The 20,419-nt window shown below is 48.0% G+C and overlaps 1 protein-coding gene across 1 annotated transcript in view; it reads right to left on the bottom strand.

Annotated features, from left to right (window-relative positions):
- SLC2A11 (solute carrier family 2 member 11) overlaps positions 1-19,946 on the bottom strand; it is a 100,964-nt gene extending 81,018 nt beyond the window's left edge. The window contains exons 1-3 of the mRNA XM_077293456.1: positions 19,732-19,946; positions 10,981-11,073; positions 1,870-2,030 (exon numbers count right to left, since the gene is read on the bottom strand). Coding sequence (XP_077149571.1) covers positions 1,870-2,030; positions 10,981-11,073; positions 19,732-19,791 — 314 coding nt within the window. The 5' untranslated portion in view covers positions 19,792-19,946. The remainder of the gene's footprint in view (positions 1-1,869; positions 2,031-10,980; positions 11,074-19,731) is intronic.
- Between the last annotated feature and the right edge of the window lie 473 nt (positions 19,947-20,419).

Genomic DNA, 20,419 nt, shown 5'->3' with positions numbered 1-20,419 from the left:
AAGGGCATAAAAATTCAAAGTTGGAAAATTGCGAAATGTTCAAAATTTTCGCCAAATTTCTGCTTTTTCTCAAATAATCGCAAGTTATATTGAATAAATGTTACCACTAACATGAAGTTCAATATGTCACGAGAAAACAATGTCAGAATCGCCAAGATCCGTTGAAGCGTTCTAGAGTTATAACCTCATAAAGGGACAGTGGTCAGAATTGTAAAAATTGGCCCGGTCATTAACGTGCAAACCACCCTCGGGGCTTAAGGGGTTAATAAAAACAATTTTTTTTTATTATGGATCTCTTCTCAACTCGAGCCTTTATATTTATGGCCTATACAGTTTATCTCTTGCCTGTGATGTACATCTGTGCCATTTTGTACTCCAGCATGTGACTTTTTCTGTATGTATAACTTGACCCTTTGGCACCAGAGACGCAATTTCTCAGGATACCAAATGTCTGGTTATGTATTATTGTTCCTCCCTGAAGCTTACCCAAAAGTAGTACCTCCAAGTACAAGTAAGATGAGCCCCAGCCATCCACTTGCCTGTACTAACAAGTGTTTTACACTGCTTTGCTTTTTCTCTTCCCTTTTCTATTTAGGCTCTACATCAATTTTTAGAAAAATGGGAGAGTTTACGAAACTCATGGCAACATTTGATGCTCTCAGAGTGAGAATTAATTTGTTACGTGGATTAAGTAAATCTAATAAAAAAGAAAATTCCACAAAGCCATTTAGTTAACACAATACTAATATATGATCGCCAAAGGGGTTCCCATTAGCACAAGAGTCCTTAAAAAATGTTGTTTTTTTTACTAAATAAAACTAATGAATTTTCAGCTACCATGTGCCACCTTAAGGCTAGGTTCACATTGCGTTAAGTGCAGTTCGTTCAACACATGCATTGAACGGACTGCGCAACGCAAGTGCCTTTTAAAGATTGCGTTATGCGATCGCGCTAGCACAGATGCTCCATCTGTTCTAGCAGCGACGGACCCAAAAACGCTGCAGACCGCGTCCGAGGGTCCGTCACAGAATGACGGCACATCGCTAACGCATGCCGATTATGACATGCGTTAGCGATGCGCTACATAATGGCAGTTAATGGGTGCGCTAACGCATCCGTTACATAGCGTTAGTGCCACTATGTAACGGATGCCGTCAGCGCATTGCCATTAACGCAATGTGAACCTAGCCTAAGAAATGTTTGCCAGTCATTTAGGGGTTGGTTGGCTCCTCACAAGGTTTTAAAAAATTGGTAAAATTGTCCAATTGTTGCCCCGGACAATTTTCTAGACGCAATGTCTCTTCCCAAATGCCAGCCTGTTACTCTAAGAAGTCTGCAGTATGGTTTTCCTTCATAAGACGTGCTCTGCCACAATTTAGACACTCTCAGCTTCTTTCCAATCTCTATGGATTCTATTACATTTCTGCAAGCTCATAGAAGTCTTTGCAAGCAGCCAAGCATCTGCACTAACAAAAAGATCCTGCTTACTGACATTTCCCTAGGGGCTAAATATTAGAGTCGAACAAATTTTTCAAAATTCGGTTCCGATTACGATCCACAGTAAATATTGTTTATGCAATATTCGCCGAACACAGCTGAACGTTATTGGAGTCAATGGGAGTAGAAATTACCGAATATGTTCAGAACCAATCATCAATCATAAATTCAACACAAACAGGGCACCAATATGGCACGAATATGGCAAATTCAGATTCAGCAACCGATTCTGAACATATTTGCTCAACTCTACTAAAGATGCTTGTGTATCTTATAAATTTGCACGATATTGCGTCTGTTACAGACCTAACACATGAAACTGGTCATGTCCCATTGTAAAATGTAAGTACATGACTAATGTTAGTACATTACCTTCCCAGCCTGATAGCCATCGGACCTGCCAGTAGTGCTCCCATGAAACCACCGAGTGGAAACACAGAGACTATTATGGACCAGATGAGTGTTATTTTCCAACTATCCAGCTCTGATCCATAACGCTCTCGCCACGTCGCATTCACAAATTTTTGGATATGCTGTAAAGGAAAATGACAGGCAGGTGTGACATTAAGCAATAAAATAGTAATTCCATTAATGGAAAATATAATTTAGTCTTGATTATGAAATGAACACACTTTTTTCCTTTTAATTCTTGACTTTTATCCCCTTGAAATGGCACCTGTCATATAAAATAACACTATTAACCTGCAGATATGGGGTTAATCTGCAAGTTAGTGCGGCGCCCCTCTGCCAGGAGAAAATTAACTTTATCCCCCTCCCCGGTATCGTTTGACATTCAGTAATGGGCACAGCGCTGGCACATCTACAGTCAACACTGTGTACATAAAGATCAGCCAGATCAGCATTAGGGGCGCCTGTCAATCAGTGTCGGGGGCGCAGTTACAGCCACCAGGGCGGTGACTGAAACAGTGCCAGGGCTACCCCTGTAACTGAAAGAGCAAACCTGCCAGGGGTAATAGAGTTAATTTCCCCTCGGCAGTGGGGCTCTCAGTGCGGGTGCTGCATAATGTCAAAACACTAGTAACCTGCAGATTAACCCCATATCTTCATGTTAATTGCATTACTTTACATGACAGGCTCCCTTTAACCCCTTTCTGACATCGGGTGTAATAGTACTCCGATGTCGGACACCCTCCCTTTGATGTGGGCTCAGGCGGTGAGCCCACATCTTTCCCAGTACATGTCAGCTGTTTTGAACAGTTGACATGTGCCCGGAACAGCCACGGGTGGAATTGCGAGGCAACCACGGCTATTAACCCGTTAAATGCCGCTGTCAAATGCTGACAGCGGCATATAACATGCGCTTCCGGCAATCGCGCCGAAATCCACATATCGGTAACCCCTGTCACGTGATCGCATGGTCAACGATGGGTTGGCATGACATGACAACCAGAGGTCTCCTGGAGACCTCTATAATTGTCACTGCTGGCTTGCTGTGAGTGTCGTCCGGTGGTCGGCGCTCATAGCAAGTGAGTAATTCTGCTACATACAATTGATCTGATCATCGCCTGTATGTAGCATAGGCGATTAGGCTATGGCAGCTTTTAGTCTCCCATGGAGACTATTGAAACATGAAAAAAGTAAAAAAAAAGTTTTTAAAAATATGAAAAATATATAAAAGTTCAAATCGCCCCATTCAAAATAAAACAATAAAAATAAAATCAAACCTACACATATTTGGTATCGCCGCGTTCAACATCGCCCGGTCTATCAATAAAAAAAGAGGATTAACCTGATCGATAATCAGTGTACTAAGAAAAAAGTCAAAGCGCCTAAATTACATTTTTTGGGTCGCCACGACATTGCATTAAAATGCAATAACGGGCGATCAAAAGAACGTATCTGCACAAATGTGGTATCATTAAAAACATCAGCTCAGTGAGAAAAAAACAGGATTTTTGGTTGCTTACCGTAAAATCTGTTTCTCGGAGCCTTCATTGGGAGACACAGGAACCATGGGTGTATGCTGCTGCCACTAGGAGGCTGACTATGCACAAAACAAGTTAACTCCTCCTCTGCAGTGTACACCCCACCGACTGGCATTATTAACCTCAGTTAGTGAGAAAGCAGTAGGAGACAAAACAATAAGGTAGAAACATAACCACAAACATGAGAACTGTAAACATGAGAAACAGTCATAGAACACAGAACAACAGAAACTGAATAACATGGGAGGGTGCTGTGTCCCCCAATAAAGGCTCCGAGAAACAGATTTTATGGTAAGCAACCAAAAATCCTGTTTTCTCTATCGCCTCTCATTGGGGGACACAGGAGCCATGGGACATCCCAAAGCAGTCCCTGGGGTGGGAAAAACAGACTTCCATCAGGTCAGACGACTCACCACTGCCGCCTGCAAGATCCTTCTGCCTAGGCTGGCGTCCGCTGAATCATAGGTATGGACCTTGTAAAATTTGGCGAACGTGTGGATGGAAGATCAGGTTGCCGCTTTGCAAAGCTGTAGGGCGGAAGCACTGTGGTGCACCGCCAAGGATGCACCGACTGCCCGGGTAGAGTGAGCCTTAATCCTGGAAGGGGGTACTCTGTTCTTGATCCGGTAAACCTCCAAAATTCCCGTTCTGATCCAGTGAGCAATAGTCGCCTTGGAAGCCGGCAGGCCTCTACGCGTGCCATCAGGAATGATGAAAAGAGAATCCGTCTTCTGGAAGAGTCGGAGCTGGACAAAAGGAAGGTAGAACGAGGTCTTCGCTGAGGTGGAAGGTAGAAACCACCTTAGGAAGGAAGGAAGGCGGAGGCCTGAGGACCACCTTGTCCTGGTGGATAACCAAGAACGGAGGTCGGCAAGAAAGGGCCGCCAACTCGGAAACGTGGCGGATCGAAGTGATGGCCACAAGAAAAGCCACCTTCCAAGACAGAACCGACAGGGAAACCTCCCTGAGAGGATCAAAGGGGGAACCCCTCAGAACGCCCAGCACAAGATTTAAATCCCATGAATCCACAGGGGCCCTGTAAGGAGGGACAGCGTGGGCTACTCCTTGAAGGAAGGTCTTAACCTGTGGCCGAGGCTGAAAAAGAATGGAGAGCGCAGAAACCTGGCCGTTTAGGGAACTAAGAGCAAGGCCCTGCCTGAAGGAAGGCCAGAATGGAAGGCAGGGAAAAAGACATGGGTGAAACGCGGTTGGACTCGCACCAACGGAAGTAAGCCTTCCAGGTACGATAGTAGATCCTGGAAGACGAAGGCTTCCTAGCCTGAATCATAGTATGGATCACCCGATCCGAAAGGCCGGACGCTCTTAGAACTGCGGTCTCAACAGCCACGCCGTCAAACTGAGTGACTGAGAATTCGGGTGGCAGATCAGACCCTGGGACAGCAGATTGGGTCTGTCTGGAAGGCGCCAGCGGGCGTCCACGAGAAGATTGACGATGTCCGCAAACCAAGATCTCCTGGGCCTTTTTCAACAGCTTGGGAAGCAAGGGAAGGGGTGGAAACAGATAGGGGAGCACGAACTGCGACCAAGGGATGGCCAGAGCGTCGACGCCCACTGCGAGAGGGTCACGAGACCTGGAGACGAACCGAGGAACCTTCCTGTTCATTCTGGACGCCGTGAGGTCCACGTCCGGAGTCCCCCATCGAAGACAGATCTGATGGAAGACCTCCTGATGCAAGGACCATTCCCCTGACGTGAGGCCCTCACGGCTGAGGAAGTCGGCGGCCTAATTATCCACGCCAGGGATATGCACCGCGGATATCACCGGAACCGTTGCCTCTGCCCAGAGGAGGATCTTGGATACCTCGGCCAGGGCAAAGGAGCTCCGAGTCCCCCTCGATGGTTGACATATGCCACCGCCGTAGCATCATCCATCTGGATTCGTATTGGTAGATGCCTGAGAATCCTTTCCCAATGACGAAGGGACAGAAAGATGGCCCGAATCTCGAGGACATTGATCGGCAGAGTTGACTCCTGCGCCAACCAACGACCCTGAAGTCAGGTGACGAAGCTCAGCACCCCAGCCGAGCAGGCTGGCGTCCATCGTCACCACCTGCCAGTGAACTGGAAGGAAGGACCTACCCTGGGAGATGAGAAGTGATGTCAGCCACCAGTTGAAGGACCACTTGACCCGGGGAGAAAGTCGGATAAGAAGATCCAGGGAGAAGACAGACCTGTCCCACTGTGACAGGATGGCCTGCTGAAGAGGTCGTGAGTGGAATTGGGCGAAGGGAATAGCTTCCAATGTCGCTACCATCCTCCCCAGAACCTTCATGGCCGATCGGAAAGAGGGAAACAGACCTGGAGCAAGCGTACGTCCCGACAAAGGGTAGATCTCTTGTCTTCGGGAAGTAAGACTCTGGTCTCACGAGTATCGAAGAGCATGCCCAGAAAAACGAGGTGCTGAGGAGGAATAAGGCAGGACTTCTTCCGGTTGACAAGCCACCCGAAACGGGCTAGGGTGTCGAGGACGATGGACAGACTTTCGTGAGCCTGAGAAAAAGACGGAGCCTTGATGAGGATGTCGTCAAGGTACGGAAAAAGAACCAGGCCTCTGACCCTCAAGATGGCTATCAGAACTGCCATGATCTTCGTGAAAACCCTGGGGGCGGTTGCGAGACCAAACGGCAGGGCGACAAACTGAAAATGCTCCTGATGTACTGCAAAACGCAGGAATCTGTGATGTCCCGGAAAAATCGGGACATGGAGGTAGGCGTCCTGGATGTCTATGGAGCACAGGAATTCCTGAGCCTCCATGGAAGCAATTACTGAACTATGGTATTCCATCCTGAAGTGTCTCAGGCGAACCCTCTTGTTCAGCAATTTGAGATCCAGAATGGGATGAACCTTGCCGTCTTTTTTCGGTACTATGAAAAGATTCGAATAGAACCCTGTGAACCGCTCTTTTTCTGGAACGGGAACAATTACCCCGGATTTGAGGAGGGAAGCGATGGCTGCAAAGAAACCCGGAACTAGAGCGGGGTCTCTTGGAGGGCAGGAATCGAAGAAACGATCCCGGGGCCGAGAAATGAACTCCATTTCGTATCCTGAGGATACCACTTCCCTGACCCATGTGTTGTGGATTCTGTTTGCGGGCTCCCTCTGGTGGTTACTGCTGGTACTGGGTGACTTTGGTGGGTTGCGGCCTTTGGTTTCCATCTGTCCATCAGAGGCTGGGTGTTTCCTATTTTACCTGGCCTTTCTGTCATTTCCCTTGCCGGCTATCAATGTGTTCAGATGTGCTCTGTTTGGTTCCTGCCTACCTGCTCCCAGATCTTTCAGGATAAGCTAAGTGCTGATTTTCAGTTGTTTGGTTTTTTGTCCAGCTTGCTTAGAATGTCTCTTTGTTAGCTGGTTGCTCTAGTGGACTGAGGTTCTCCCCATGTGCCATGAGTTGGCACATGGGTTCTTGTAATCTCAGGATGGTTTTTTTGATTAGGGTTTTTTGCTGACCGCTCAGTCCCCTTTTGTGTCATTCTGCTTTCTAGTTTTCAGCGGGCCTCTATTTGCTAAAGCTATATACATCATCTCTATGTGTGTGCCTTCCTCTCATTTCACCGTCAATACATGTGGGGGGCAACTATACCTTTGGGGTTAATTCCTCTGGAGGCAAGTGAGGTCTTTGTTTTCTCTGCAGTACTAGTTAGCTCTTAGGCTGGTGCGTGGCGTCTAGAACCAACGTAGGCACGCTCCCTGGCTATCTCTAGTTGCGTTTGTCAGGCGTAGGGCAGCGGTCAGCCCAGGTTCCATCACCCTAGAGCTCGTCCGATATTTATTATACTTTGCTTATCCTGTGCTATCCCTAGCCATTGGGGATTCATGACACCCATGCGTCCTCCACTGAGGTGATCCAGACGTCCCTGAAGAAGAGGAGACGGCCGCCCAGCTTTGGAGGTGCGCTGGGGCCTTGCCGTGAGTCATGCCGAGGTGGATCTTCCAGTCCTAGACCTGGAAGATCTACCTTGGGAGTAGCGGGAACGCCAGGAAGGAGCGGGTCTAAAGGATACAGTCTTCTTCTCTTGACGAGCCTGCGGCCTCTGCTGCTGTTGGGAAAAGGAGTTTGACGCCGCGAAGCGACGAAAAGGCCGAAAGGACCGAAATTGCCGCCTAGGAGGAGGCCGGCAAGGTTTGGACTGGGGAAGAAGGGAGCTTGTGCCCCCGGTAGCGTCCTTAATAATTTGGTCCAGCTTGGAACTGAAGAGACAAGATTCCTGAAAAGGCAGACTGGTAAGGGACTTTTTCAATGACACATCCGCCTGCCAGGCCTTGAGCCAAATGGTACGACGGATGGCAACAACATTACTAGACGCCTGAGCGGCACAAGACGCGGTGTCCTGGGAAGCAGAGACCAAGTGTTCCCCAGCGTGAGAAATCTGGGTGGCAAGTTCCGCCAGCTGTTCTGGTGGAGCTCCAGTCAGAATGCCCCGACGGAGTTGTTTGGCCCATTCGGATATAGACTTCGAAACCCAGGTGGAAGCAAAGGCCGGGCATAGAGCAGACGTGGCTGCTTCGAAGGCCGACTTAGCAAAGGACTCTATGAATTTATCGGTGGAATCTTTCAGAGACGCTCCGCCAGACAGCGGGAGGACTGTGTTGGTGTAAAGTCTAGAAACTGGCGGATCCACCGAGGGAGAAGAAGTCCAGTTGTCGATGAGATCCGGGGAAAAAGGATATAAGACGCCAAAACGCTTTCCTCTTTGAAAACGTCTGGTCGGATTCTCCCTTTCTCTGGTCAGAAGCTGATCGAACTCAGGATGAGGAGCGAAAACCTTGGAAGGTGCTTTAGACCGTCTAAACAAAACCGCCTGATCTACGGGTTCTGTAGAGGAATCTTTGATGCCACAGGTCTGGTTGATTGCTCCAATGAGACTCTGAACCATATCCCTCATGCTAGCGATTTGGTTCGAATCCAGCTCCAAATTATCCTCTGAAGGCGCATCAGAGAAAGCTTCGCCTGACTCAGGTGAGGAGGACCGGGGGGAGCCGACCGCAGAGGAGGACCGTGTGGCGAGATGGAACGAGAAAAGGACTCAGACCGGCGCTCCTGTCTGGATCTTTTGCTGTCTATAATGGGAGGCCTGGACGGAGGTTCCTGCGACCCACTGGCTACTGCGGGGGTCTGCAGGGGCAACCTATCAAGTACGGACGCAAGGGTCTGGGACACCCTTGTTAGATCCGCTACCGATTGTGACAAAGAGGAAACCCGGCCTGGGGTGGAGGCTTCGCTCTCAAGCGGAGCAGCAGGGGGAACCTGGGCAGTGGGCATAATGGGGTTGCTGCAGGCCTGACAGAGGGGAGAGGACTGACCTGAGGGAAGTTTGCAGTTACAAGACGAACACGCAAAGTGTTTGACTAAGGCAGAGGAAGTAGGGGAAGGAGCAGTAGGAGGGCAAGAGCGACCTTCCTTAGAATTAGACATGTTGAACGAACCCCTGAGTAATGCCAGAAGGTTGGGGGACAGTAGGGCAGAGGAGAGTGTCAGTCCTGACGGAAGAAGCTGCCCAGCTTGTAGATGATCCCCCAGGGAAGATTCCTGCAGCAATCCAGTCAAGGGAACCTGGGAGGCGAGAGGCGTGCGTGGTGCTGAAATGCAGGGCACAGTAGAAGGGGGCGGAGCTAGCCGCGTGTGTCGGGAGCACCAAGATGGCGCTGGTGGGCAGGGAATGATGGTCGGGCGGGAGAAAAGCCCACCCGAGGAAAAAGGAAGTGGGCGGAGCCGCATTGCCGGAAGTAGGCCCCAGGGCCTAAATTAGAAGCCGGCGACCGCCGGAGAGGGCCGCGGTACCAGAAAGGTGCGGGTGCCGGGTAAAACGGCGGCGCTGCCTGCAAGGCCGCCACGCAGATCAAAGAAAGGCAGTGCGGCTGCCTGGAACAGTGCGGCCGCCTGTAAGAATGAGGCCACCAGAGGGGAAGCAGGGTTGACGCCCACAAGGGCCGTGCGCGAACGGAGCGATGACTCTCGCCCCATATTTCCCCGCCCACTGAAAACGATAATAAAGGAATCTCTAGGGACCCCCCATGACCACCCCGACTTGAGGAGGGACCCAGAGGTACGTGAGGGAATGGGAAAGTGGGATACTCACCTAAACATCCCACACCGTCAATTACTAACCTCAAACCAGGGAAGGTATCAGACGTCCAGGGAGCTGGTGATGGACGTCCTCGTCTCCTCCAACCGACAGGCTCTGGTGGGCGAGTGGGTGGGGGACGGAGCTAGGACCGAACTTCTAAGCATGCTTGTGTGCTAGGATCTTGGTCCTGCTGTCGGATCTATGAAGATATGGGGTGGCAGTACACGCCGTACTCATAGTCTATAATGTGGGATTACAGGTGTGACTGTTCACCCTGTATCCCTCTGGAAAACCTGTAAGAAAACGACGCACATTGAGGTAGATAAGGGTCTAATGAAAGACCCGTGTCCACCTCCTACTGACACTAAGCTAAACTGGGGTTCATAATGCCAGTCGGTGGGGTGTACACTGCAGAGGAGGAGCTAACTTTTTTTGTGCATAGTGTCAGCCTCCTAGTGGCAGCAGCATACACCCATGGTTCCTGTGTCCCCCAATGAGAGGCTATAGAGAAATAAGTCCTCACCCAACCCCAAATCAAAATGGAGACGCTACGGGTATTGGAAAATGGCACCATTTTTTTTTAACAAAGTTTGGAAAAAATTTTCACCACTTAGATAAAAAAGAATCTAAACATGTTTGGTATCTATGAACTCGTAATGACCTGGAGAATCATAATGACAGGTCAGTTTTAGCATTTAGTGAACTTAGCAAAAAAGCAAAACAAGAAACAACTGTGGGATTGCACTTTTTTTTGCAATTTAACTGCACTTGGAATTTTGTTCCCGTTTTCCAGTACACGATATGTTAAACCCAATGGTTTAATGGTTCAAAAGTACAACTCGTCTTGCAAAAAACAAGCCCTCGAATGGCCATATTGACCATAAAAATAAAAAAGTTATGGCTCGGGGAAGGAGGGGAGTAAAAAATAAAAATGCAAAACCAAAAATACCTCTGGTCGTAAGGGGTTAAGCAATTGTTTGTCTTGTGAGTTTTTTAGTTCGTCTTTCACCAAGTGCAATCACTTTATTTTTCCATCATCACAGCCATGTGAGGGCTTGTTTTTAGTGGGATTAGTAAATTGTGGTATATGTAGCTCTGCCTGTGGCTGAGCTTCACAGGAGGACCACGATGGCAGTGACAAAGCCATCAGTAGGCTCCCTGCTGCCCTTGCAATCATGGATGGCTGATCGTTATTGGCCGGGGCATTTAAATGGTTAACAGCAGCGATGGAGATAGACTCCGCTACCATTTCAGCTCCGGAGCCCTGTACATTCACAGCCATCCTAGTGCAAGATGTACAGTTACAATCATATGAGTGAAGGGCTTAAGGCTTTTTATACCTTTAGGGGCACATAGATTCGGAAAAAATAATGTTAAATAAGAGAAATCCAATAATTTAATAATCTGAACAAAACATGTGTGAAGAAAGACCCATGCAGCATACGTACATTTGTGGGTGCATTGATGATAGTGAGGTTGTACCCATACTGGAAAGTGCCTCCAATACCCGCCGCACACATAGTAAGAAGCAGCACCCATCCCTGAAACACCAAAAAAGACATTAATGACAATAAAGTAACATAAAGGGAACACAACTTACTATAATGGTGGAGGAAAGATGTGTAAGGAGCCTGTTCACTCTTACAGCTTAGCAACTTGTATAGGCGAAAAGCCAGAACTGCTTGATTATAACCCCAGACACGAAAGTCAGAGCTCAGGAAGGTCGGCCATGGTGGCACATGCCATTACTACTTTGTGTGACCGACTGATGGCAAAACATGGCGTTTCCATGTAGAGAACTGATCTTTTCAGTCTAGTAATGGAAAAGACCAACTTGCAGGAATTATCTGGCAAGACCGTAACATTAGACAGGTGGGGGGGTCCAAGTCTCGGGGTCAGGGCCGCCATCAGGGCATTACTGCCCTTACTGCTGTTTGGGGCCCAGTCAGCAGCAGTACACAGAGGGGCCCGCAAATCCAGGGTAACACTGTTGTGCTTCTTCTGATGGGGCCCCATCGTGCACTAAAATACTGTGCACTGCGGCGCACATGTTGGCGTTGGGGCTCGGGAGCCTTTTTGGAGCTGTCCACTGTTGTCTTACCTAGTCGGCTGCACAGCTCCTGCTCGGCTGTAGCTAGAATGTATGGGCTCCCTGCAGGTCCTGACCACAGCCCATACATTCTAGCCGTCTCAGTAGTGAATGTGCTAGAATGTATGGGCTCCTTTCAGAATCCTCTCAGCAGCCCATACATTCTAGCTGCTGCTTCACTACTGGAAACACTAGACGCCCGGGAACGACTGAGGTACTGTAAGTATAAAAAACATTTTTGTTTTTTTTAAATGGGTGAGGTGGAGGGGAGTGAGAATGCAGATGATGAAGTGTGTTTGAGGGGGTACTGCGCATGATGAAATGATAGGGGGCTGCAAATGATGAAGGGGGACTGCAGATGTAGTGAAGGGGGATAAAGGACTGTAAATGATGAAGTAAGGTGGACTGCAAATAATGATGTGGGGGTGATGGGGACTGCAAATGATGATGGGGACTGCAAATGATGATGTGGGCATACCTCCCAACCGTCCCGGATCCCGCGGGACTGTCCTGATTTTGACAGTCAGCCCCGGGATCCCGGGAGGGACATTAGTTGTCCCGCACTACGTGCCTAGGGCGGGGACAATGCAGGGGGCGGCACCTGAGTAACTTAGGTTTGTGGCTGTTTTTTTTTTTAATAAAAGCTGGGTCTCCTCCCGACCGACCCCGCCCCCACCCCCTGTGCGGCGCTGCCACTCTGAGGGAGAGAGCCAGCAGCAATCAAGATGAAAGGTCAGCGACTCAGCATACCTCCTTGTGCACGGAGCTCCGGCTTCTCCTGCTCTTATCTGGTATCCCGGCAGAGAAGGAGAGACGGGGGAGGTGCCGGGACAGTGCAGAGCTGTGAGCAGGAGAAACTGAAGAGCTGCACATGGACATCAGCCGCCCCTGCACCACAGAGGAGATTGTGTGTGTGATGTGTGTTATGCTGCATGTGTGTGTGAGATGCTGCATGTGTGTGTGATGTGTGTTATGCTGCATGTGTGTGTGTGAGATGCTGCATGTGTGCGTGTGATGCTGCGTGTGTGTGTGTGTGTGTGATGCTGCGTGTGTGTGATGCTGCATGTGTGTGTATGAGATGCTGCATGTGTGTGTGTATGAGATGCTGCATGTGTGTGTGTGTGTGATGCTGCATGTGTGTGTGTGATGCTGCATGTGTGTGTGATGCTGCATGTGTGTGTGTGTGTGATGCTGCATGTGTGTGTGTGTGAGATGCTGCATGTGTGTGTGTGTGTGTGTGTGATGCTGCATGTGTGTGTGTGTGTGATGATGCATGTGTGTGTGTGTGATGCTGCATGTGTGTGTGTGTGTGTGAGATGCTGCATGTGTGTGTGTGTGAGATGCTGCATGTGTGTGTGTGATGCTGCATGTGTGTGTGTGTGTGTGATGCTGCATGTGTGTGTGTGTATGTGATGCTGCATGTGTGTGCGTGCGAGATGCTGCGTGTGTGTGTGTGAGATGCTGCATGTGTGTCATGTGTGTATGAGGTATCTGGTGTGTATGTGATGGCTGCGTGTGTGTGTGATGGCTGGGTGTGTGTGTGTGATGGTTGGGTGTGTGTGTGATGGCTGCGTGTGTGTGTGATGGCTGCGTGTGTGTGTGATGGCTGCGTGTGTGTGTGTGATGGCTACGTGTGTGTGTGATGGCTGCGTGTGTGATGCATTTGTGTCAAAGCTGCATGTGTTTGTGATACTGCGTGTGTGTGATACTGCGTGTGTGTGTGATGCTGCGTGTGTGTGAGCTGCATGTGTGTGAGCTGCGTGCGTGTGTGAGCTGTGAGCTGTCTGTGTGTGAGCCGTGTGTGTGAGCTGTGTGCGTGTGTGTGAGCTGCGTGTCTGTGTGTGAGCTGCGTGCCTGTATGTCATTATACAGTATGGAGAACTGTGGTCATTATACAGTATGGAGCATCATGTGCAGCCAGTATACAGTATGGAGCATCATGTGCAGCCAGTATACAGTATGGAGCATCATGTGCAGCCAGTATACAGTATGGAGCATCATGTGCAGCCAGTATACAGTATGGAGCATCATGTGCAGCCAGTATACAGTATGGAGCATCATGTGCAGTCATTATACAGTATGGAGCATCATGTGCAGTAATTATACAACATGGAGCATCATGTGCAGCCAGTATACAGTATGGAGCATCATGTGCAGTCATTATACAGTATGGAGCATCATGTGCAGCCAGTATACAGTATGGAGCATCATGTGCAGTCATTATACAGTATGGAGCATCATGTGCAGTCATTATACAATATGGAGCATCATGTGCAGCCACTATACAGTATGGAGCATCATGTGCAGTCATTATACAGTATGGAGCATCATGTGCGGTCATTATACAGTATGGAGCATCATGTGCGGTCATTATACAGTATGCAGCATCATGTGCGGTCATTATACAGTATGCAGCATCATGTGCGGTCATTATACAGTATGCAGCATCATGTGCGGTCATTATACAGTATGGAGCATCATGTGTGGCCATTATACAGTACTAAGCATCATGTGTGGCCATTATACAGTATGGAGCACTGTGTGGCCATATTTTTTTGTTTATAATTATTGTATATGAAACAGTGTGATCGGCAGTGCTAAATGGGTGTGGTTGGGACGTGGATATGGGTGTGGCTAATTATGAATGGGTGTGGTCAGAGGCGTGGCCTAAAATTTGGTACTGGGGACTGGAAATGATGTGGTGGGGGTGATGGGGATTACAAATGATGGGGACTGCAAATGATGAAGTGGGGTGATGAGGATTGCAAATGATGATGTGGGAGTGATGGAGACTGCAGATGATGAATTGTGTTTGAGGGGGTACTGCACATGATGAAATGATAGGGGGCTGCAAATGATGAAGTAAGGGGGACTGCAGAGGAAGAGAAGGGGGGATAGGGGACTAAATGATGAAGTAAGGTGGACTGCAAATGATGAAGTGGGGTGATGGGGACTGCACATCAAGTGAGTGTGAGGGACGGTGGACAACAATTGAATTGAAGGTGGGGGTGGGGAAAGCAAATGGTGTATTGAAGGTGGGGAGAGCAAATAATGAATTTTGAGGGTGGGGAAGAGCAGTTGATAATGAATAGAGCAGGCCCGGATTTAGGGGTGGGCCCAAGGGGCCCGGGCCACCCACCAGGCGGGGCCTCCCACCAACATAGGGATAAATATCTCAAAACATGTAAAATACACGTCTCTTTGCTGTGAACTGTTTCTAATGTTAAGGAACATTTAACAAACGAGAAACTATTGAAAGTGTAGGGACCTGGCTACGGTCCTACATCTCAGTGGCTGGCGCAGAGCGGCAGAGTCATGGCACCAGACCTGCGTCAGCATCCACTGACCTGGCTAGCCTAGCCAGACTTCCTTAGTACCCTCCCTGTACCTAATGCTTAGCTAATGGCATGCGGCAGCCTTCTCCGATCCCAACAGAAGCTTCTAGGCGCTACCTATTCAGCAACACGCAAAACTGATCTAAACACTGCTGTGGCGTCACTGACCAGCTTAAAAAAACTATGTCGCATCAAAGCGTGACTCCTTCAAAATTTATGAGAAGCAAGGCGAAGAGCTGTTTGGTTCATCTGAGTATGTTCAGACGATAACTTGACACAGGCGCTGAAACGTGTGTCTCAATCCATTGGATTATGGCCATACGGAAGAAGTACAACTCAGCCCTTCTGAAAAATACAGAACAGAAACTTTCTTGCCTATCATTGATCAGTTTCTTCAGTTGATCAGTTGATCGCTTCTCTTGATCAACGTCTTCAAGCATATAAAGATATATCAAGCAAATTTAGGTTTTTTAGCCTTCTGACAGAACTGTCTTCAGAAGAGCTTAAGGCCACAGCAGATCAACTCGTCAGGTCTTATTCAGATGACTTGGACATTACATTTATCGATGAACTGTGTCAGCTTGTAACATTTGCCAATTTATTCACAGACGAGGAGCCAAAAGATATCAGCACTGAACTTTTCATGTACACTTTCTCTAATATTGAGATAGCTCTAAGGATATATCTAATTTTGATGGTAACAAACTGCAGTGGTGAGTGTTCCTTCTCAAAACTCAAATTAGTTGAAGACCGATTAAGGATATCCATGAAGCAGGAACGATTTGTAAATTTAGCTATCATGAGCACTGAGTCAGATATACTGCGTAAATTGGACTTTAGTGACATCATTAGTGATTTTGCAGTACGAAAATCAAGGAAAGTGCCTGGATTGTAAAAAATGAATGATTTTACCTGAATTACTGTGCGATAATGATTTTTGCAAATAAAACTTGCGTTCGTTTCATTTTGTGTTTTTGCATTACATATTCCAACACCTTGAAAAATGGGCCTCCCTCCAAAATGGGCCCCGGGCCACCCACCTCTTAAATTCGGCCCTGGAATAGAGGGTGGGAGAGAGAGGGAAGACATGACAATGAACTGAGGAAGAAGGGGCATGTAACTACAGTATAATGAATCGGGGTAAGGGTTAGAGCAGGAGGTACATAGTGGGGTCGCTGAGGATAAAGTGACTGGAAATAAATTGGTGGAAAGAGTACAGGTGCTAATTAATTTATATATTAAATGGGGAAAGTGTCTATGTACAGATAGTGGGGGCACAGTGTCGGATTATAATTTATATTTGGAATGGAGGGTTGCATAATAACCAATTATATATTAATGGTGGGTGAATGTCTGTATTCAGATGTGTAGTGTAGAAGAAAGGGAGAAAGTGGGGAATGCGCTCTGGAAGCGGTGCTCTAGATAACTGTGATATTTTATGCAGAGACGAGTCCTGGCTGAAAGAAGTGATGGCGGTCTGCGCTGGATTAAAAAGAAACGCAAAGATGAAGGACTGCAGCTAGAGACGTCACTGGTGAGTCAGTATGTTACCTGTACACTGACACCATACACTGTATACTATATACAGAGCTCCTGTGTATAATGTCACTGGTGATCACTATATTATCTGTACACTATACACTATATACAGAGCTCCTGTGTATAATGTCACTAGTGATCACTGTACCACATGTACACTGTACTCTATATACAGAGCTCCTGTGTATAATGTCAATGGGGATCACTATTACCTGTACACTGACACTATATACAGAGCTCCTGTGTAATGGCACAGGTGACCACTACATTACCTGTACACAGACACTGCATACTAACTACAGCTATTATTCGGTCACTGTGTGGTAGTAATATGTGGTCTGGTCATGTTGTGTTAGTATTTGTTCCTTGTATGTAGTTGATCACCATGTGGTGGTAATATGTGGTCGGACATGCTGCAGTGGTATTTGTCCCTTGTATGTGATATTGTTCGGTCACTGTGGTGGTAATATGTGGTCTGGTCATGGTGTGGCGGTATTTGTTCCTTGTATGTGGTATTATAGGTCACTATGTGGTGGTAATATGGTGTCTGGTCATGGTGCGGTGGTATTTGTCCCTTGTATGTGGTATTATTGGTCATTTGAAAAATTGAAAAATAAATAAAAATATACCTAAATTGTATTGCATGTTTTAACAAATGTTTAATAGGTTACAGTAGAGTATGGCCCGGCCAAAAGAGTTTACCTTGTCATCGTGGCAGATTAAAAAAACCTTTTGGACCAAAACAAAATCTGCTGGCTATGTGTGTGATCTGGTGCTGGGAACTGTTAATGTGTGATTGGTGAGAAGTGGAGTTTGTCCAAGAGACAGCGGTAGGGCTGTGGACAGTTCGAGGGGTGGAGCCTGGGCAGAGTCTTAAGGGGGCCCTGAAAATTTTGCCAGTATGGGGCCCCGAAATTCCTAGTGGCAGCCCTACTCGGGGTACTCGCTCATCAGTTGTTCCAAAGAGCTGCAAAACTTGTGTGAGTACTGCAGTCTGTTACAGGGTTTGTCCACTACCAGACACTCCTTTCTCAGTCATGATTTTTCTGCACGCAAAAAACGCTCTAAGGCTATGTGCACACGTTGCGGATTTTTCCGCTCAGTTTTTGAAAAATCCGCAGGTAAAACGCAGTGCGTTTTTTCCTGCGGATTACCCTCAGATTTACCACAGATTTCCAGCGGTTTTTGTGTGGATTTCACCTGCGGTTTTACACCTGCGGATTCCTATTGAGCAGCAGGTGTAAAACGCTGCGGAATCCGCACAAAGAATTGACATGCTGTGGAGAATACAACGCAGCGTTTCCGCGCAGTATTTTCCGCAGCATGGGCACAGTGGATTTGGTTTTACATAGCTTACATGGTACTGTAAACCGGATGGAAAATTGCTGCAAATCTGCAGCGTCCAAACCGCTGCGGATCTGCAGCAAAATCCGCAACGTGTGCACAGACCCTAAATTTAAACAGTGTTTTCAATCCGAATTCAATCAGTGTTTGGTCAGTGTTCCCTGACAAAGGAGGTAGCCGAAACGCGCGTCGGGGTGGACACCACTCGGAAGAGGGAGCCTGATATGGTAAGTCCCTATACCATGATTTCTAAGCATTCATACTCCTGTGATGGCATACACCATAGGTGACAGATTATGATTCATATAGGACCAACATGCTGCAGGAAGATCGATTTCTCCTATACCATGTGCTTGGGATTACTACCCTGATTTTTTGCATTGGCACTTTACTATATACCATACAGTATAAGATGATATAATCATTTTTGCACTAGCACTTTACCTATGGATTTTCTCGCTTGTTCTATTGGTAAATATTTGATATGAACAATATATAAAGATACTATATTAATTAATGTGCCAATTCTTATGGACTCCGTACTGTTAGTTCTGTATTGAATTTTGACTTTAATCCCTTCCTCTGGACATTAGTCAATACTTCTCCGAGTGTGCGCCCCTTGTTTTTACTATATGAATTTTATATATACTTTTAGACACTGTTTTGTTATCTTATTGGTTATCACCTGATCTAAATAAAGTATCATTTTGGTTCACTACTTCTGATGTATTAGGAGACTGTTTATGGTCAGATTTGTTCTCATCTGTGATTTTCACACACTCAGACTTGTGTAGGCGATTTGTGTAGCAGAGTCTTGCTGCCAATCATAGCATGCTGTGTACACTGTGCATAGGCAGAAAGCTCCCAATCAGTGGAGGGTGCGGGGTTATACAGCGCTATAGAGGACTACATGGCAAAAGGCTTACTAGTCCTTTAGGCTACTTTCACACTAGCGTCGTACGACGCAATGCGTCGTGCCGACGTACCGACGCATGCTGTGAAAAAAAAACACAATGGGGGCAGCGGATGCAGTCTTACGAGGCTTCCGCTGCCCCATTGTAATGTCTGGGGAGGAGGGGCGAAGTTTCGGCCGCGCATGCGCGGTCGGAAATGGCGGACACGATGCACAAAAAAAAGTTACATGTAACTTTTTTTGTGCCGACGGTCCGCCAAAACACGACGCATCCGTCACACGACGGATGTGACGTGTGGCCATACGTTGCACTGCGTCGCTAATGCAAGTCTATGGGGAAAAAATGCATCCTGCAGGCAACTTTGCAGGATGCGTTTTTTCTCCAAAACGACGCATTGCGATGTGCGTCGTACGACGCTAGTGTGAAAGCAGCCTTAGTGATAATCTTCTGCCGATAAAACAGGAATTGTGCTGCTCTCAGATTAGGTGGCAAAACCCTGGTGACAGATTCAGATTGAAATAAAAAGAGCCATTGCTCACCCTCCCCAGGAAGAATACTGCCTCCTTGTCTACAGCACATGTGACCGCTGCAACCGATCACTGAGCCCAGCAGCTCTACAGAGTGGCTGCAGTGGTCACATCCGCTGTAGTTGTGACTTTGCCCCTCTCTAGCAGAGAGGCAGCTATTCCCCCTCTCCTGAGGGGCAAAGACCTGGAATACCAGTCACCCCACAGTGTCTCAGAACGAAAAGCATCTGCACCCAAGTATGACCCTAATCTGTCCATCCGGCTGACAACTACGGCCAGAGGCCCCCCACTGACAGCACTAATGTAAGCACGGCAGTGTGCTCCGGGCTCCGAAGGGTTAAATGGCTCATACATGGATGTTCCCAGCTGCTGCTGCTCATCACTGCGGCCCTGACCGGAGCGCACACGGATGTCACCACGCACGACGGTCACACACCGCCTCCCAGGTTACCGGTTTCCGTGCACTGCTGGGAGGCTGAGCCTCCTCCTCGTCTTCACCCTCTTCATCCATGAGCTGGGGGACCGGCGGGAAGGGCTGCTCGGTTCCCGGAAGCTAAAAGAAGCTGCTGCTGATGACTGGCGGTATCGCCGTGCTGGAGTGTCACCGGCGCCTGGCAGCTGGCACACTCCACAGATAGACTGGCAAGACGGGGAGTGACCTTGGCCGCCATTGATACCGGTCGTAGGGTCATCTCTGCTACACAGACGTAGTGGTGCCTCAGCGTTATGTAGGGAGACAGGACGGTGTGTATGTGTTACATAGGGAGACGGGACGGTGTATATGTGTTATATAGGGAGACGGGACGGTGTATATGTGTTATATAGGGAGACGGGACGGTGTATATGTGTTACATAGGGAGACGGGACGGTGTATATGTGTTACATAGGGAGACGGGACGGTGTATATGTGTTACATAGGGAGACGGGACGGTGTGTATATGTGTTATATAGGGAGACGGGACGGTGTATATGTGTTATATAGGGAGACGGGACGGTGTATATGTGTTATATAGGGAGACGGGACGGTGTATATGTGTTACATAGGGAGACGGGACGGTGTATATGTGTTACATAGGGAGACGGGACGGTGTATATGTGTTACATAGGGAGACGGGACGGTGTATATGTGTTACATAGGG

Source organism: Ranitomeya variabilis, chromosome 1 (genome assembly GCF_051348905.1).
Source record: "Ranitomeya variabilis isolate aRanVar5 chromosome 1, aRanVar5.hap1, whole genome shotgun sequence".
In the NCBI taxonomy this organism is placed as follows: Eukaryota; Metazoa; Chordata; class Amphibia; order Anura; family Dendrobatidae; genus Ranitomeya; species Ranitomeya variabilis.
Note: the sequence above shows the minus strand (reverse complement) of the source record. Positions and strands in the feature narration are given on the sequence as shown.